The sequence below is a fragment of the Plutella xylostella genome, chromosome 23, assembly GCF_932276165.1.
Source record: "Plutella xylostella chromosome 23, ilPluXylo3.1, whole genome shotgun sequence".
NCBI lineage: Eukaryota > Metazoa > Arthropoda > Insecta > Lepidoptera > Plutellidae > Plutella > Plutella xylostella.
The window spans coordinates 5,177,140-5,192,966 of record NC_064003.1 but is presented as its reverse complement, the minus strand read 5'-3'; the positions used below and the strand labels follow the sequence as shown (position 1 = coordinate 5,192,966).

At 39.0% G+C, this 15,827-nt stretch overlaps 3 protein-coding genes across 4 annotated transcripts in view; 2 read left to right on the top strand and 1 right to left on the bottom strand.

Moving 5' to 3' along the window:
- Window positions 1-2,990, top strand: part of LOC105394387 (proto-oncogene tyrosine-protein kinase ROS) — a 56,618-nt gene extending 53,628 nt beyond the window's left edge. The window contains exons 38-40 of the mRNA XM_048629607.1: window positions 13-176; window positions 1,724-1,777; window positions 2,226-2,990. Coding sequence (XP_048485564.1) covers window positions 13-176; window positions 1,724-1,777; window positions 2,226-2,650 — 643 coding nt within the window. The 3' untranslated portion in view covers window positions 2,651-2,990. The remainder of the gene's footprint in view (window positions 1-12; window positions 177-1,723; window positions 1,778-2,225) is intronic.
- A 211-nt stretch (window positions 2,991-3,201) lies between these two features.
- Window positions 3,202-12,548, bottom strand: LOC105393371 (smad nuclear-interacting protein 1). Of its 2 annotated transcripts, XM_048629638.1 has the most exons (13): window positions 12,050-12,548; window positions 11,858-11,951; window positions 11,597-11,746; window positions 11,307-11,429; window positions 11,100-11,206; window positions 10,870-10,951; window positions 10,626-10,709; window positions 8,079-8,132; window positions 6,462-6,659; window positions 5,793-5,987; window positions 5,324-5,408; window positions 4,865-4,994; window positions 3,202-3,924 (listed from the first exon to the last, which is right to left on the bottom strand). In XM_048629638.1, exons 1-13 carry the CDS (start codon window positions 12,435-12,437, stop codon window positions 3,686-3,688), a joined length of 1,929 nt encoding a protein of 642 aa, XP_048485595.1. In that variant the 5' UTR covers window positions 12,438-12,548; the 3' UTR covers window positions 3,202-3,685. The 2 variants fall into 2 exon arrangements, with proteins under 2 accessions (XP_048485595.1, XP_048485596.1); XM_048629639.1 differs by lacking the exon at window positions 11,597-11,746.
- Window positions 12,549-13,332: 784 nt separating this feature from the next.
- On the top strand, window positions 13,333-15,631 carry LOC105387053 (ubiquinone biosynthesis O-methyltransferase, mitochondrial). The gene is made up of 6 exons (XM_011557754.3): window positions 13,333-13,501; window positions 13,576-13,749; window positions 14,018-14,132; window positions 14,334-14,468; window positions 14,822-15,098; window positions 15,435-15,631. Exons 1-6 carry the CDS (start codon window positions 13,455-13,457, stop codon window positions 15,548-15,550), a joined length of 864 nt encoding a protein of 287 aa, XP_011556056.3. The 5' UTR covers window positions 13,333-13,454; the 3' UTR covers window positions 15,551-15,631.
- The last annotated feature ends 196 nt before the right edge of the window (window positions 15,632-15,827 follow it).

The window sequence follows — 15,827 nt, the reverse complement described above, 5'->3', positions numbered from 1 at the left end:
ATCTCCCCGCAGCTACCAACTCCTCAAAAAATGCTGGAGCTACACCCCCGAGGCGCGGCCTTCGTTCAAGCACTGCCTCGAGGTGATGGGAGCGCTGAGAGACAAGACGTCGCCCAACATCACGCTGACTGCCACCGCGGGGCCGGCCCCGCACTATCTGACGCTGCTTGGGGACGGTGAGTGGAGTGATGTGGCGAGAATGCATGGCTGATTATTATTAAAAATAGAACGTAGACTAAAGATAGTTCTGGTTTAGAAACAGCTGTTTGAAATCATGGGTATAAAACCGGTTCTTCTTAAGTTCTAAATAACCCTTTTATTATGAAACGTAGATTAAAGGTAGTTCGGGTTTAGTTTAGAGATTTCATTCAAACCAGTAACCTAAAGCCGGTTTTAAACCGAACTATTAGGCTTCGTTTTATAATTAGGGGGTAACTGTCTACGTTTTAGTCCACGGCATGATATCTTCATCTACCTACCTACGTAGATAATTATAATACACTTCCCGTAAAACAAATTGTCGTATCTAATGGAAATAACAACGAAATATCGGTATTGTTACGTTTATCTACATAGATAAATATAAACCATGCTGTATGGGCTAGGGTTGTATTAATGCATGAGGAGCATACATTGTTTTAGCATGATTTAAGTATTTAACTGTTACTTGTATGTGGAATGGACAACATTTCATTTTCTTTACCCTATATTTTTATTAGCTATTCGGAAAGTTTATAGAAAATTAGTGAACCCGTATTTTTTTATTTTGTATGTACATTAATTTTTGCATGTTATTTTTAACTTTAAAGTTAATTATTTTAAAACCGGAAGTGACGTCACATATTAGGTTCAATTTTTATTTTTGTCTATTGCCTGAGTCTCGAAAAAAAACATAAATGACACTGACAAGTGACATTTAAACTTTGTTTACATACCAACCAACAAATGGGTCATTTTCAAATGACATTGATATTTCTGATGATGGAAAGTAGGTACTTATCATGTAAAAAAATAAGCAGAAGCATTTTTTCAACTGTGTAGGCGGTGGCATACTCTGGGACATATTATATAGAGGTCATCTCTTAATAATAAATAAAAAAAATAGTCAGAAAGTGTCAGAACAGAATTAATGAAAATGACCCAAATAAACAACAACGTCACGATAAAACGTCAACGTCAATCAAAAATGAAAGTTACAGGTACTTTGTTTTTAAGTCTATGGGCTTTGATCATCAAAATGCATCGCACCTGATGCATGACGTCATCAGCACTTTTTTACTATTTTATGATTTTCTCGAAAATGATACATCCAAAAAATACAAAAACATTTTTTTTGTGGCCTTTAGAGCTAAATCTCGAAATGGTTTTCGATTTATAGCAGCTTTAGTTTTTTGAAATGTTGTCCATATGAATATACCTAACTTAATTTGAAGGCATTTATACCTCTGCATTAACAGAAGTTATAGGAAGTTATCAATCATTTCTACAGCCGACTGTTAATCACGTTCATTATTATTTCAGTCTCATTCATACATCAATATTTTATTCGTCATCATCATTTGTTAGATACTATAGCTACAAAAAATGGGTTAAAAATTTCAATTCCTCTACTCATTTTCTCCTTGACTGATGTTAATTGTTCATAAGACTTCCATAATGTGTGTCTACCTACCTGCATCAGAACTAACTAACATTGTACATATTATGCCCGGCGCATGCGCAGGAGCCGTCTCCAACCGCACGTACCTGCTCGACGAGAATGACAACGCCTGCATAGGTTCGTGCCACCTTCATATTCACACATCATCTAAAGCTGCCTACAGACCGGCCCAACGAAGGTCAACGAAACCCGTTCGTTGGCGTTCGTTTGGCCGGCCTGTACGCAGCTTAAGGGCCCGTACACAAAATTGCGAATTGGCGCGATGCGAGCTCGCAACACGCGCGCCGTCTCGCTCTCTCTTATGGAACACCTACGAGTTGGAGGGAGACGTGCGATGCGATGCGAATTCGCAGTTATGTGTGCGAGCCCTTATGCTTGTACCACACTTGGCTATTCGTATTTGTTATTTAATACCAAAAAATGTAGCCGAATTCGGCAATAATTTTGGCGAATATACTGACCACACATCAGTTTTGGTAAATACGCAAATACGGATATCCAAGTGGGGTGGTAGCATTACAACCAACCACAAAACCACACACTAAACTCGACACCTCATTTACAGACGAAGATTTCCCCGAGCATCAAATGGAGCCGTCGCACTTACTCCCCGAAAGGGCCAACAAATACTTGGACCTGTTATACGACACGGACTCGGGGTCTGGAACAGTGTGCGATGGCTACGAAATGCCTCGGACCCCATTCGGCTCCTCCCGTAGCTTCATGCCTTCATCCAGACACAGCATCGTGGGAGTCGCCCCTAACAGACTTATAAAGCCCCCTCTCTACAGAACGCATTCGCTCAGAACTAACATGCGACCGCCTAACGCGACTATTATACCGCTAAGAAACGGTATAGTGAAGCGGGCCTCCTTATGTGAAGGACTACACGGGAACTTTGTGGCGGAACCACTCGCCTCCACTTCTGATGAAACAGAGCTAGATGTAGACTTAGATAAGCAACAACACATATTCAAGACTCCATTTTGAACTGTGATATTAGACAATGTATTTTGTAAATATAATAATTAGGTAGGTACTATCAATATTGTATAATAATTTTATAAAACAAGTCATTTCCATTCCACCGATAGACTTCACACTTTAGCTTTACTCAATGATCTGGTAGTTCGATAAGCATTATTTATTATTCATTTTATATTGGTTGTAAATAGATTGTGTGCGGTGTAAATGTACATATTATGTGAGGAAATGTTTATCGATCTAATAATAATATAAAGTACAGTTCGATGTGTATATACCTAACGTTTGAATGCATTTATTGTAAGTTTATTTTATATTGAATTCCTATTAAAATATTTCTTTGCTATTTTTGGTTTTATTTAACATAAAATTTGAGCAAAATCAGTTAATCACTGCCTTGGCGTTGCATGCTATGCCCTATACCCTTGTTGCAAAGCTGTTTTGACGCCTATCTATACCTGTGCCTACCTATCTACGCCCATATATGGTCTTTACAGGCAAACAGATAACAGAGTGATCCTTAATATAGCAGTTGAAAATAAATAAACACATAAATGTTTAACGTAAGGGTGGTATTTATTGTAGTAAATTCATAGACATACTTAACATACCTAGAACTAGGTACTAATTGATCTTACTTTTAAATAACATAACTATGGATTGACAAATAGATTAAAGTTTAAACAGAAAAGATTTAGTTTTATTAGCTAGTACTTACAGTATAGTAAAATGTCAAATAACCTACCACAAAAATAACTGCGTTTATCATCTACTACCTACAATTTTTATCCGCGAACATTCCGAATATATCAGCAGTCACGCACTCATGCAATGCACCAACCACATATCATTCATTCAAAAAACTCTTTGAGAAAGCAAAGTCACACTCCTTCTAGAACAAATTTCTAAAACAAGAGATATTACAACGCAAACATAGCGTTCAATAGCTAAATTATTATTGCTAAACGCACATCCTGATTAACCACAATAGAACAAGGTAAAGGCAGATTTAGGGATATAATCACCAACTAACCAAGTCTCCTATTCCCCATCTTCCTTAGCGGCTTCTTTAGCGCGTTTCTCCTGTTTTATCTTGTCCGTGGTAATCACAGCCGGCGCCTCCTGGTTGTCATCATCCTGAGCATCATCCTTGCTGTTCTCGTGAAGTAAGACGTACTCTCGAGCGGAGAAGCCGAACTTGACCACGTCCCGCTCTAGAAGTTCGACGTAACGGCGCGCCTCGATCTTCTTGTTGTTCACGAAGGTGCCGTTCGCGGAGTCTGTTGAGGAATTAAATATAAATTAGTAGGTGCACAATGTCGATTGGTAACAGGCCGCATTTTTTTTCAAATACAGTTTTTGTAATGCTATATGATATCCGACACAATTTCAAAATGCAAAAATTTGGCATGCTTGTAAATTAATGGTTTTTTGACGTTCGCTTATGTCTGGTAAGTAAAGTTGGTTTTCGTTTGCAGTCATTATCATCATCATCAGCCAATAATCATCCACTGCTGGACATAGGCCTCTCCCAAGGAGCGCCACAACACTCGGTCCTCGGCCTTCCTCATCCAACCACTACCCGCCACCCGCCTAAGGTCGTCAGTCCAGCGGGCGTCCCACGCTGCGTTTGCCTGTTCGTGGTCTCCACCCGAGAACTCGTCTACCCCAACGGTTATCGGTTCTTCGGCAGATATGACCAGCCCACTGCCACTTCAGCTTGCATATTTTGACAGCTATGTCGGTAACCTTAGTCCTCTGACGGATAACCTCATTTCTGATACGATCCATCAGAGAAACCCCAAGCATAGCTCTCTCCATAGCACGCTGTCATGAATGTAAAAAAAACATTAATAATGGACGTAGTATATATAGTAACAGTTTTTTGAATATTTATGCTGTGGCAGTGAAAGGGATGTGACTCAGCATAAAGCTACAGATAGTCTGCAAGACTGCAGCGCTGATGTTCTGTCAGGTGGTAGATAAGACGCTGCTAGGTGTGGTTTCAGGTTATGTCATGTGTACTGACCCAGGTCGATGATGTAGGGCCGGACACAGCGGCCAGTGGAGTCGACAGGTCCGACCGCTTGAAATATTTATAAATGTGTGTGTAGATATATCAGCTGTCCGATACCCATATTACAGGCCTAGCTCGGGGGCAAGGGGTCGGGTTAGCCGTGTGTGTGATGTCCCAACAATTACATAATTATGTTAACTGACCCAGGTCGATGATGTAGGGGCGCACGCGGCGGCCGGTGGTCCCGTCGGGGCGCGTGAAGGGCGTGGCGCGGAACTGCAGCGCCGAGTGTTGTTTGCTGATGGACGGGTGCTCCAGCATTATGTCCACTACCTGGTGGAACGGTTAGAGCAATGGTGAATATTGTTCTAGTGGAGTACCAGACAAAATGGTTGTCGATACCAATAACGACGTTATAAGAAGTTGAAGTTGCATGACATTTTTACCGACGTAGATGAACGTACCAGAAATCATATCGTCTTAACGCCAATGGCGACATCGTAATGTTGGTAAACGTCGATAAACGTGCCGTGCTGCTAATAAAGATGTTATGTTTATTTATGGACTGATTTTCAATGCTCACAAAAACGTTATCTGCTGAACAATTCTGATGCCGTCGCGTCTGTATGTTTGTATTATTTATTATTGCAAAGTGCGGTTACCTTCTTGTCTCGTCCGAGCACGAAGCACGACTGTCGGTGGATGTACAGGATCGGCAGCGCCTTGTCGCCCTTGAACGGGTAGAATCTGACGAGAAAGAAGTTCATAAGTTAGTATGGTTTATGTACCAAATACTATAATTGTATCTATATCATCATCATCATCAGCCAATAATCATCCACTGCTGGACATAGGCCTCTCCCAAGGAGGTGTATCTATATAATGGGAAAAAAACTCTATACATTGGAGATGTAGCTTGAACAATTTGAGGGCTATGGGCATGCATCGATTTATCACCTTTCGACTAACCAAAGAACTGTAAGCCCGCAGAATTTGACGTCCAACGAAAGATTCATCCACCAATTTATGCGTAGTTTATGGACTAAACGTCCAGGCGCCAAACCTTCTCAAGACTAACTGTTCATACGTTAGTCGACTGTGGATGAACCGTTCCAGACTCTATTATCTTACCTCCACCGCCTCTTCGGTTGCTTGGCGTCATCAGGCTCAGTATACTTGAGCACCACTCCGTTCACCGTGTTGGCGTCAGCGGTCAGCTTGCCGGAGAGCCCGAAGTTGGGCTTCTCCTTGTCAGCTGTAGTCTCCTCCTTCTTCGCGTCCGCTTTGCCCCACTCGTAGTCCTTGCCGTCGTCGCCTTTTGTGAAACTGGAAGGGTTGGTTGGTGGGTATTGTGTGCGGAATGAGTTGGTTAATTGTAGTTAGGTATGGTATATGTATACCTACGCCACAAAATCACTTAATTTTGAAGTATACGCTAGTTTATAAACATGAAGATTTGTGGTTTTCCACCTTCATGACCCATACTTTTTTCCAACCTGTATATATCAGATCATCAGGCAATATTTAAACGCCTAATGGCGTGTGAACAACCCATATTGATAAAAATGGGAAACAAAGCCCAGCAACATTCCCGCCGCTCTTAAACAATTTTGATCAACTGTTGCTAAATAAATATTAACTATGAATAAGAGGCGTAATATTGGCACCCCTTAAAATACATTCAAATTATCCCAAAATACCGAAAAATTTAGGAAGCACATGGGATCGGGATCAGTGTTCAGTTCATACAGAGGCTTTTAAACCCAGCAATGTGTCTTACATAAGAAATATATATCTTACCGACTCTTCCTCTCCCGGGGCCGCGGGCTGCCCCTCTCCGTCTTGACCTCGGGCCGGCGCTCCCCATCACTCGGACGAGGTCGGTCGTCTCTTTCTCCCCGCTCGCGAGGCCTATCTTCCCTCTCACGCCGCTCAGCACGCTCGGGCGGCCGTCGTGATGACTTGCGGTCTTCGGGAACTGGAGACTTGGAGTATTCCCTGTTGGGATGAGGTGAGAGTGTAAAGCGGCATTTAAGAGAGTGTAAAGGGGCTTTTACAAGATGAGATTATGCTTGGTACTAGCTCACTTTTATGAAAAAATGCATTTTCGTAGGACATCTTGTAATAAACATATATATGTGTTATTTAAACACCATATGTTTTAAAAAAACAATATGTACAGTTCCCCAAAATTGATAATGCACATAGGAATCTTCGTCATTGTTCGGCAACGGTCGTATTCCCGAGCGTTAGAAAACTATTATGTATTTAGAGTGGTTAAGTGCATTTTCTTCATGAAATTTTAGTAGAATTATGTAATTGGTGCTAAAAGAGATAATTGATTTATCAGTAACGAAATTTGATTCGATAATTCATAATATTCCGTAATATTAAAATTTACTTCGAAAATGTTGCAGTAGGTACTTTTCAAGTGTCTTACTGAAGCTGATGTAAAGATGGATGAAAGAAGGTTTGAATAACACAAGGTTTATATTATAAGGAGACATAGATTTCAAAGACAGGTTTATATTAAATTTTTTAAATCTCAGTTCAAAAGTATTTACAACACTGATTATTTCACATTAATAAAAATGTTTACATTAAAATCTCAGTTCAAAAGTATTTGCAGCGCTGATCATTCACAATAATATTACAATTACAAACTAGGTCTTTTGGGTGTGGCTTTATTGGCAAAGTGAAGTCTATCAATGTGACGTATATTTTATTCTTAAATGTGCCTCATAATATGGCATCGTCAAAAATAATTAAAGTTGAAATTAAATTCATATTTGAAAAAAATAACAAGAACGATGTGTAATTGCAGCTCTTTATAATTCCACAAAAGTAATACTGATCTTGACCTTGAGACCCTTGACTGATCGGTGACAGCCACCGACCGCCCAAATTGTTTTCGATTATGTGTCACATGATATTGACTACTATTTCTTTCGAACAAGGATCAAAATGCAAGTGGCTCTTACGATTCAATGATTCGGGTGTTTCCGGGAATACGACAGTTTGCGAAGATTTCCATGCGCATTATTAATATGGGAGAACTGTAAAGTGTTGAACAATGCGGATCAGACATTAGAGTACTTATGTAAATATGTTTGATTCGATACGCCCAGTCTTATCAACGGTACTGATTTAAATGCTGCGGCCTGCGTATTTTAGGTCTACAATTAGAGAAATACCTTCTTTTCTAAGGCCTGTTGGACAATCATTGGCTTATGAGTATGTGCAACAAAACAACACGAGGGGTATAAATATTGCATATTATTTCATTAAAAAACGGCGACACGACTTACCACTTGCGTTACGCACAACAAATATACAGCTCGCTTGCGAGTCATCTCTAACTCCCCTTAGGGATTACAATCGTGAGCATATGTTTATACTTATTATAGTCGTACAAACCTGGGCGGTGGCGGCGGATCCGGGATGTGGCGCTCCGGTCTCTCCCGCCGAGCCCTGCGGGTAACACACACGTTACTACTGGCTACCACTTGCCACAGCCCAGCACAGATACACCAGGGAGCAACCTTACTGGACGCTTTAGCTGATAGAGTTGAAGACCTGCCGTTCTAGCCTAAGAATGATCCTTCGATAGTACGCGCAATTTCAATGAAGCAAAGTAACTCTTTTTTAACAGAATTCAGTAAGATCAACCTTATAGAGTAAATTATATAATTACAAATTATTATTACCGCCGTCTTCGTCTGTGAAATGAATCATTGGATAAATATTAAACAACTGCGGTTTTAATTAATGCACGTGTTTTCGCAATTATGGTAATTTAGCATAGTAAAAAGAAATGCAAACGTCCAGTAAAAGTTGCCTCTGAACATTTATCATGAACATTTTCGTAAATTTATCATTAAGTAATTATAGCGTTCATAGGTAGCATTTTGTGTATAACTTGATACCTACCGAGATACATGTATTTCTTGTAATCGTGGTGCTTTTATAAATTATCACAATTGTAGTGTTTACATTACAATTTATCTTTGCACCTGATAATTATGCCAATTCATTTTAAAGTGATAGTAAAAAAAACTTAACCATGTAATAAGATCAGCACATCGAAGACAATATAACTGAGACACTCCTTATTTCTCAACTTACCGTAACCTTTGATGATATGGGGTCAATTTAACGATGTTACCTACTCAGGGTTTTAATGTATTCCTTGCGAAGTCAGTGAGTTTCTTATCTATATTTATTTTATACTCTCTCGTTTTCTGACCTTCTCTGTAAAACGGTTCTTTTTGGTATTTTACTTACGAATGTAAGTCCTTTCTTCTAAAGGTAAAGAGAGTATTTTATTAGAGTTGTAGGTGTATAAAATTGCACGTATTTTTTAACTCGGCGAGTCGCAGGCATCCGGTAACAATGCATTGTTCTGCTTATGTTTAAAGTGGAACGCTCACTCTTATCTCAGATTTAGTCATGCGCAAGTTTCCAGACATATTTTGCGTTTCTACCAGTTTACAATCGCAATATATTCGCACGATTCTTCAAAGTAATCTTCATTTTTGTTTTAATATCTGCCTGTATTAGATTTTTCAGTTTGTGCTGACATATCATCTATGCTCGAACTACAATGTTGATAGCCAAATAATGATTATGTAGTTCACGGAAGAGAAAACAAATTTCTTGTAGATTTTACAATTAAAATAGAAAGTTCTGAGTTTCTCTAATTGCTTCAGCAAGTAGGTTCTTGTATGTATTGAAGTCTCCAGATAACTGGCCTTTTATAATTATCTCGGCTAATTGGATTAACATATCCAAAAAATCCATCTGTTTGTTATGGCATATTCAAAAAGTTTAATGTGACTCATTTTTGTATAATCAGAAATTTATATAAAATTTCACCATTATAGGGTAATAAGTCCAGTATCCAGTAATAATGCTTCTGTTATTTTCGCAGGATTAGTGCATTATATTTAAGTTTCGCTGAAGCTCAACAATAAATCAAAATGTTGTGTACAATTTTTGTCTCTATTCTTGAATGTTCATTAATTCTTCAGGTTCATCCATCAGGTTTATCCATAATTTAATATTAAAGAATGTGAATCTGTAGATTAGTACAGGATATAGTTCTAATTTATTTCACAAAGAGTTCATATTATTTTGCTCCTCCAGATTTCAGCTGCTCTTTTATGAAACATTGTCCTGATATTTACAGTTTCAAATGTCCATATCAGTCTTCTTATAGCCAAGTTCATCATTGCAAAGAGTTCGTCTTCAGATATAACTAGTGGTATTTCTGTAGGCACCTAATTAGTGCCAAATTTATTTGCAGTGCAAAATGATCCCAAATTTTTTGGACAACGACTGGCTACATTATAGATCTTGGTCTTGCATTCTTTTGGTATTCTTTTTCAAATTTCGTTTTAATAGGCTTTATTTTCTTCTAATCACAGCTGCATAACAGATCTTTGTTTTTAATTTCCATATTTCATTCCTTTTCTAATTTAGAGGTTTAAATTTGAAAATAAGAAAAGCATCTTCCATGAAGACTTTTTAATGATTTGTTCACAAAAGCACTTGCATGATAATGTGTAACATTTCCTTTCCCATGATTCGAATGAGTAGATATCAACACTACATGGTCCTGTCTACACTCGGGGGCTACATCTAGAGCCGTTTATAATTCAACAGTCGACACTCGGTCAAGAGAAACATGATCTCAGACGCTCCTAGACGAAGTTCTATCATACAAAGTGCAAATAGTCAAATTTCTTTGCAACAGCAACATTCTCAGATCAAAATCATTATAACTTTCTGAAGAGTTGTCACTGTAAAAACAAATACACTCGTTTACATAACATTCGTAAGATCCACACGAAATACACATGGTTTGACGATTGACACTGATTCATGCAACAGTATTAGATATTGATAATTTCTTGGAAGCTTGTTACTTTGAAATCAAGTTTGTGTATAGTAAATAGTACATACCTGTCGGCATGATACTCTTCTCTGTACCTCTCTTTCTTATCTGGGTACTCCCGCCCTTGGTAGCGTTCTTCCGGTGGACCGCGTCTATTTAGAAACAGAACAATTAAATATGGATTAGGTACCAATAATCTAGAGTTGAATATATAGAAAATCTATAAATTACTGTTAGTAATATATCTATGTTGTGTATTTCTTTTTGTAAGTTCTGTGTTGGTGTGCAATAAAGAATCATCTATCTGTTTACCTGTCTCTGTATTCACGAGTGTCGTCGTAGGGCCGGCCGCGCGGGCCTCTCTGTTCATACTCATTGTAGCGATTGTTGTAAGCTGAAATAAATTATCAATTTAAAAATAAGTATTTATTTTTACCATAAGATTCATTAATGCAAATTTTGACAATGTATTTAAATAAATGCTGGGACAGTATGCCTAAGAAATGACAGCATAATGCATAAGAGAATAATAATGTGATCACCTTTAGGAGGCTGCGAGCTGTGGCCATCGCGAGGGTACATGCCTGATGGAGGCTTCGGCCTTCTATGGTACTCTTCATGTGGAGGGCCTTCTTCATACCTTTGATGCCTGCAAATATTTACGTATTATATACAAACTGCATGTATTTAACTACATTATAATATTATTACACAGGTAAATTACAGACAAGAAATATGAAAATATAAACCTTTTGTAATCCTCATATTCTTTAGGTCTTGGTTTATGGTATTGGTCACCTGCGCCATTATTATAATGTGTGCTGGGCCCATACTTGTCATATTTCTCACGGCTTTTATATTTATCTTCATACCTGTTGGAAACAAAGGACATGTTGCATTGACTTCATCACTTATGTGTTTGCAAGCTATTCTAGTATACATTATACATAAAAAACATACTAATGATGTGATAATGAAGCTAGTCCTTAAGATTTTTAAAACAATGATGTAGCACAATGTGTGATGATCTAGTAAGAACCTGGGGTGGTGTTGTCTCTCATAGGCGTAGGCAGCCTGCTGCGCCTGCGCAAACCGGCGCTCCTTGCTGGAACCTCTGTAGAACCGCTGCACTTCTTTCTCTCTCACACTTTCATAATCCTCACCGGAAGCGGACTGATGGTACTCTTTCCTACAATAATTTATGTCCAATTGTAGGTTCATTATAATAACCACGAACTAGACAGCCTAGAATAAAATAGCTAGAAAAGTTAACATTAACAATATTTCGAAAACTGCTTACTGATAATATGTCCGAGATGGATGACTCCCAGCTTCTGAAGAAGCCCGTCTCTCTTTCACCACGCTGTGCAAACGGTGCTCTTCCACTTCATCATCTGAAAAACAAAATAGCATTACAAAACAGATCATGTCAAGGAGTAAACTGTTAAACAGTAAAAATCGTAAGAAGGAAATATATTTTCGTTCTTCCTACCTGAGATTTCCTTCACACTCGGAGAGCGGCTGGGTTCGCGCTTGCTGCTCCTATGCTTATGTTTATGTTTTCGCTTCTTTTTAGAAATTTCACCTTCACTCTCTGAAGATATTTCGGACACACTTTCTGCTCCAGATAACGTGCGACGCTTCTTTTTATTGTGCTTCTTTTTCTTCTTTTTATGTTTGCGCTTCTTGGAGCGCCTCTGGTCATCGGAATCACTCTCAGACTCTGATGATTCCGCGTGTTTTCTCTTTTTCTTGTGTCGGCGCTCCTCTACTGAAGAATCTTGACTCTCACTATCAGAAGAACTAATTGATTTTTGACTGGCATCGGAGTCCTCTGATTCATCGGAAGAGGACTCGTGACGGGATTTTTTATTTTTCATTATTATAGTTTATACTAAAAGCCACGCACAGTATTTGAAAATGCAAATTTAGCACAAAACAAAATCACACATTCCGTTCGTCCGTCACCGCAAAACGAAAATGATGAAAAAAAATGGAGCTTAAAAAACAATCATTTAGTCTATGGTCTATATTTTTTGTATTAAAAAAACTCTATGGTTGACTTACGCACTGCGTTAGCGTCTTTTTGGACGCATCCACGACGCGACGCCGCCAGTCGGGGTGCGGACGTTGCGGGCAAGGTTTTCATACTAAAGGCGGCGACATACTAGCGGACAGCCGTGACTGCTAGTGTGCACGGTCTTTTGAGACAGTTCGTGCGATCGCTCTCGGACGTCTTTGTCGTTCCTTTCAGAAAGCCGCGCCCGCTAGTGTGTCGGCTTCTTAAAACTATGCCATCGGTAGAGAAAAAATATCTAGACACGCGGTAGCGTGTCAAGCCAAGTTCGAGAAACAGAACTGACCCCCTCATATAAATTTCAGCAACATTCTTCTAAGGAAATTTCAGATATCATAAACCCATTAATAATAAAACCATCCGCACCGCCCGCTGGCGTCATCGTCATAGGACTCATAGGGGCGGCCAAAGATTTGAACGTTTGAAATTTAGATTTGAATGTTAAAGTTACCCGCTAGGTCTGGCTAGGCTGGTATCTAGCTAGACTCTAGGCGCTAAGTAAGCCAAAAATATCCAAACCGAAGATATATATGTAGATATAGCGCAAGTTTCATTTTTTATTTGCAGGGAGTGCTGATTTCCGTTTTCAACTTTTTTGCCAGGCTGTACCGACAAATTTTAGTCTTCACAGACTATTGTACTGTCACGCACGTCTATTTCGACTGTCATTAGTGTCATCGACTTTCCTTTTTCCTTCAAAATGTCCAAAATAAAAGACTTCAAAATCAAAACACCTACCTACACTTAAATAATAATAAAAACATCGTAATACTTAATTTAGGAAGCGTTAGCGATTGTTCTGATATAAAATAAGCTGAAAATGTTGTCGTCACCTTTTCGCTTCCCTGCAAGTACCATAAAACATACGTAAGTAATTTGTTGCAATGTTTAAACCGGCGGACTTTAACGTAGCAGTAAAACACTTTGTTTATAAATTTCAGGAAGCTTTTATCGAGTTTACCTCAAGAGCCGATGCTGCTGAGGGCTCTGGGCGCCCAACAGAAGCACCAGTCGACCGTCGACCCGCAAGATGTGCAGAAACACACTGACCTGAAGTCCCAGTGGTGGGACACTACTGGCCCTATGAAAGCTTTACATTCCTTCAACCATGTGCGGTAAGCAGCACAGAACTAGTATAAATACTGCTGTACATAAGATTCAAATAGATTTCGGTTGGGGTAATCAGGCCTATATACTACACTTACAAAATATAGATAGTAGTGGTTGTAAGCAGAAGATTGAAGACGTTTCTGATGGTGATGCTTAGGAGAGGCATTCATATAGCTGTAATTGTTAAATGTGAATATAATCACTACATGTTACATTATGTAGTGAAATAATCAGAAGTTTGTGGCAAAAAGTAATATTGACTGTACATTACAGGGTACCATTCATTAGAGATGGGCTGGTCCAGATACCTGTTAAAGAAAGGACCACAACTCCACTGTGTGGACAATCAGTACTGGATGTGGGGTGCGGTGGGGGGATCCTGTCTGAGGTAAAATATGTTATTTATATTTTAAAAAAGTAACACCAATAGTAAAAAACATTATTAATTTCTAAACATAACAGAGTGATTGAACTGATGGAGTTCTGGTTGAGAATAAAACAGGGTTAGGTGGCAACAACACAAAGGAAGAATAACTCCTAAATCTGCAGAATGCACAGGTTTTTCACAATTTTGCTAATATGTTTTCAGGGGTTGGCCCAGCTAGGAGCCAAGGTCACAGGCATAGATGCAAGTAAGGAGCTGATTGAGCTCGCCCGCACCCACAGTGCAGGCAACACCAAGCTGCAGGAGAACCAGCCCACCTACTGCTGCTGTCCCATTGAGGTTTGTATCTAACACTTGTCTGTCTATGGTTGCTCTATTCAATACACTCAGGTTGCAACATGACATGTGGGCATCCTGTTGAAGATAGATGAAGATGATGCACTAAAACTTAACTATTATAGACTTGTTGATAGGTACTCCTACATTGGTCATAAAGTAAATTCTTTGCTACATAAAGTTCATTACAAACATGTGATGTTATTTACTTTGGATATATACCTACTTACCTATGCATTTGAACGTACAACAAACCAGGCCAGGTTACCTACATTTAAACTTAATGTACCTATCATTCTGTATTCTACATTCATAAACAAGCACAATAAAAGCCTGTTTTACCAACATATTTCCAGGAGCACGCGCCAGCACACACAGGCTTATACGACGGGGTGGTGGCATCAGAAATAATCGAACACATAGACAACGACAAGAAGGAGTTGTTCATCAAGTCCTGCCTCGACACACTGCGGCCGGGCGGGCGCATATTCTTCACCACCCCGGCTAGGTCCAGTCTCTCGAGGGTCACGGTGGTGTATATGGCGGAGTACGTTCTGAACATAGTGCCGCGTGGAACCCACGATCACAGCAAGTTCATGACACCGACGGAACTCACGTTTTTGTTGGAGAGAAGTGAGTTGCACTAACTTTAAACGAGGCTTGTTTTTTGTGTGAAATTTGAGACTGCTATATTTGAGTACTTATAACAATTGGGCTACAGTATGTCATATTCGTATTTGCAAAACATCCGTGTGTGGTCAGTATATTCGCCAAGCTTATTGCTGGCTGGCTGTGTTTATATTTATTACCACTGATGCAGGTACTATAGCCAATAGCAAATATATAAAAATATAGCCAATGGAAGTTTTTGAGAATACGCAAATACGGAATAGCCAAGTGTGGTAGCAGAAACAGAAATTCACGTGGATACGTGTGACGAAGAAATGAATGTACTTAATTTATTTTCAGATGGATGTCACGTCGAGATGGTCTTAGGATTATGTTACAATTTCGTAACAAATCGCTGGTCCTTCACCAAGAACACATCACTACAATTCGCCCTCCAAGCTGTGAAGAATGCGTAAATATGTACATAGTTTATTTATTTATTTAGTAGTTAGATTATAATGCAATGTTTAAAGAAATAAATATTTATAAAATCTTTACGCGATGCTTTTGCAATTTATCTATAGGGTTTTATTTAATTAATTTATTTATAGAGTTCTTTATCTACTGAGGTATTAGAAAAGTAAGCTGGTAGTTTCCCTTGCTGAAAAAGAATTTTCACTTGTTGGCTAGGTACGCCTATAGGCCTTTATTATTCAGGGTTCTAAAATCAAGCCATAGATACTGAAAAAACAC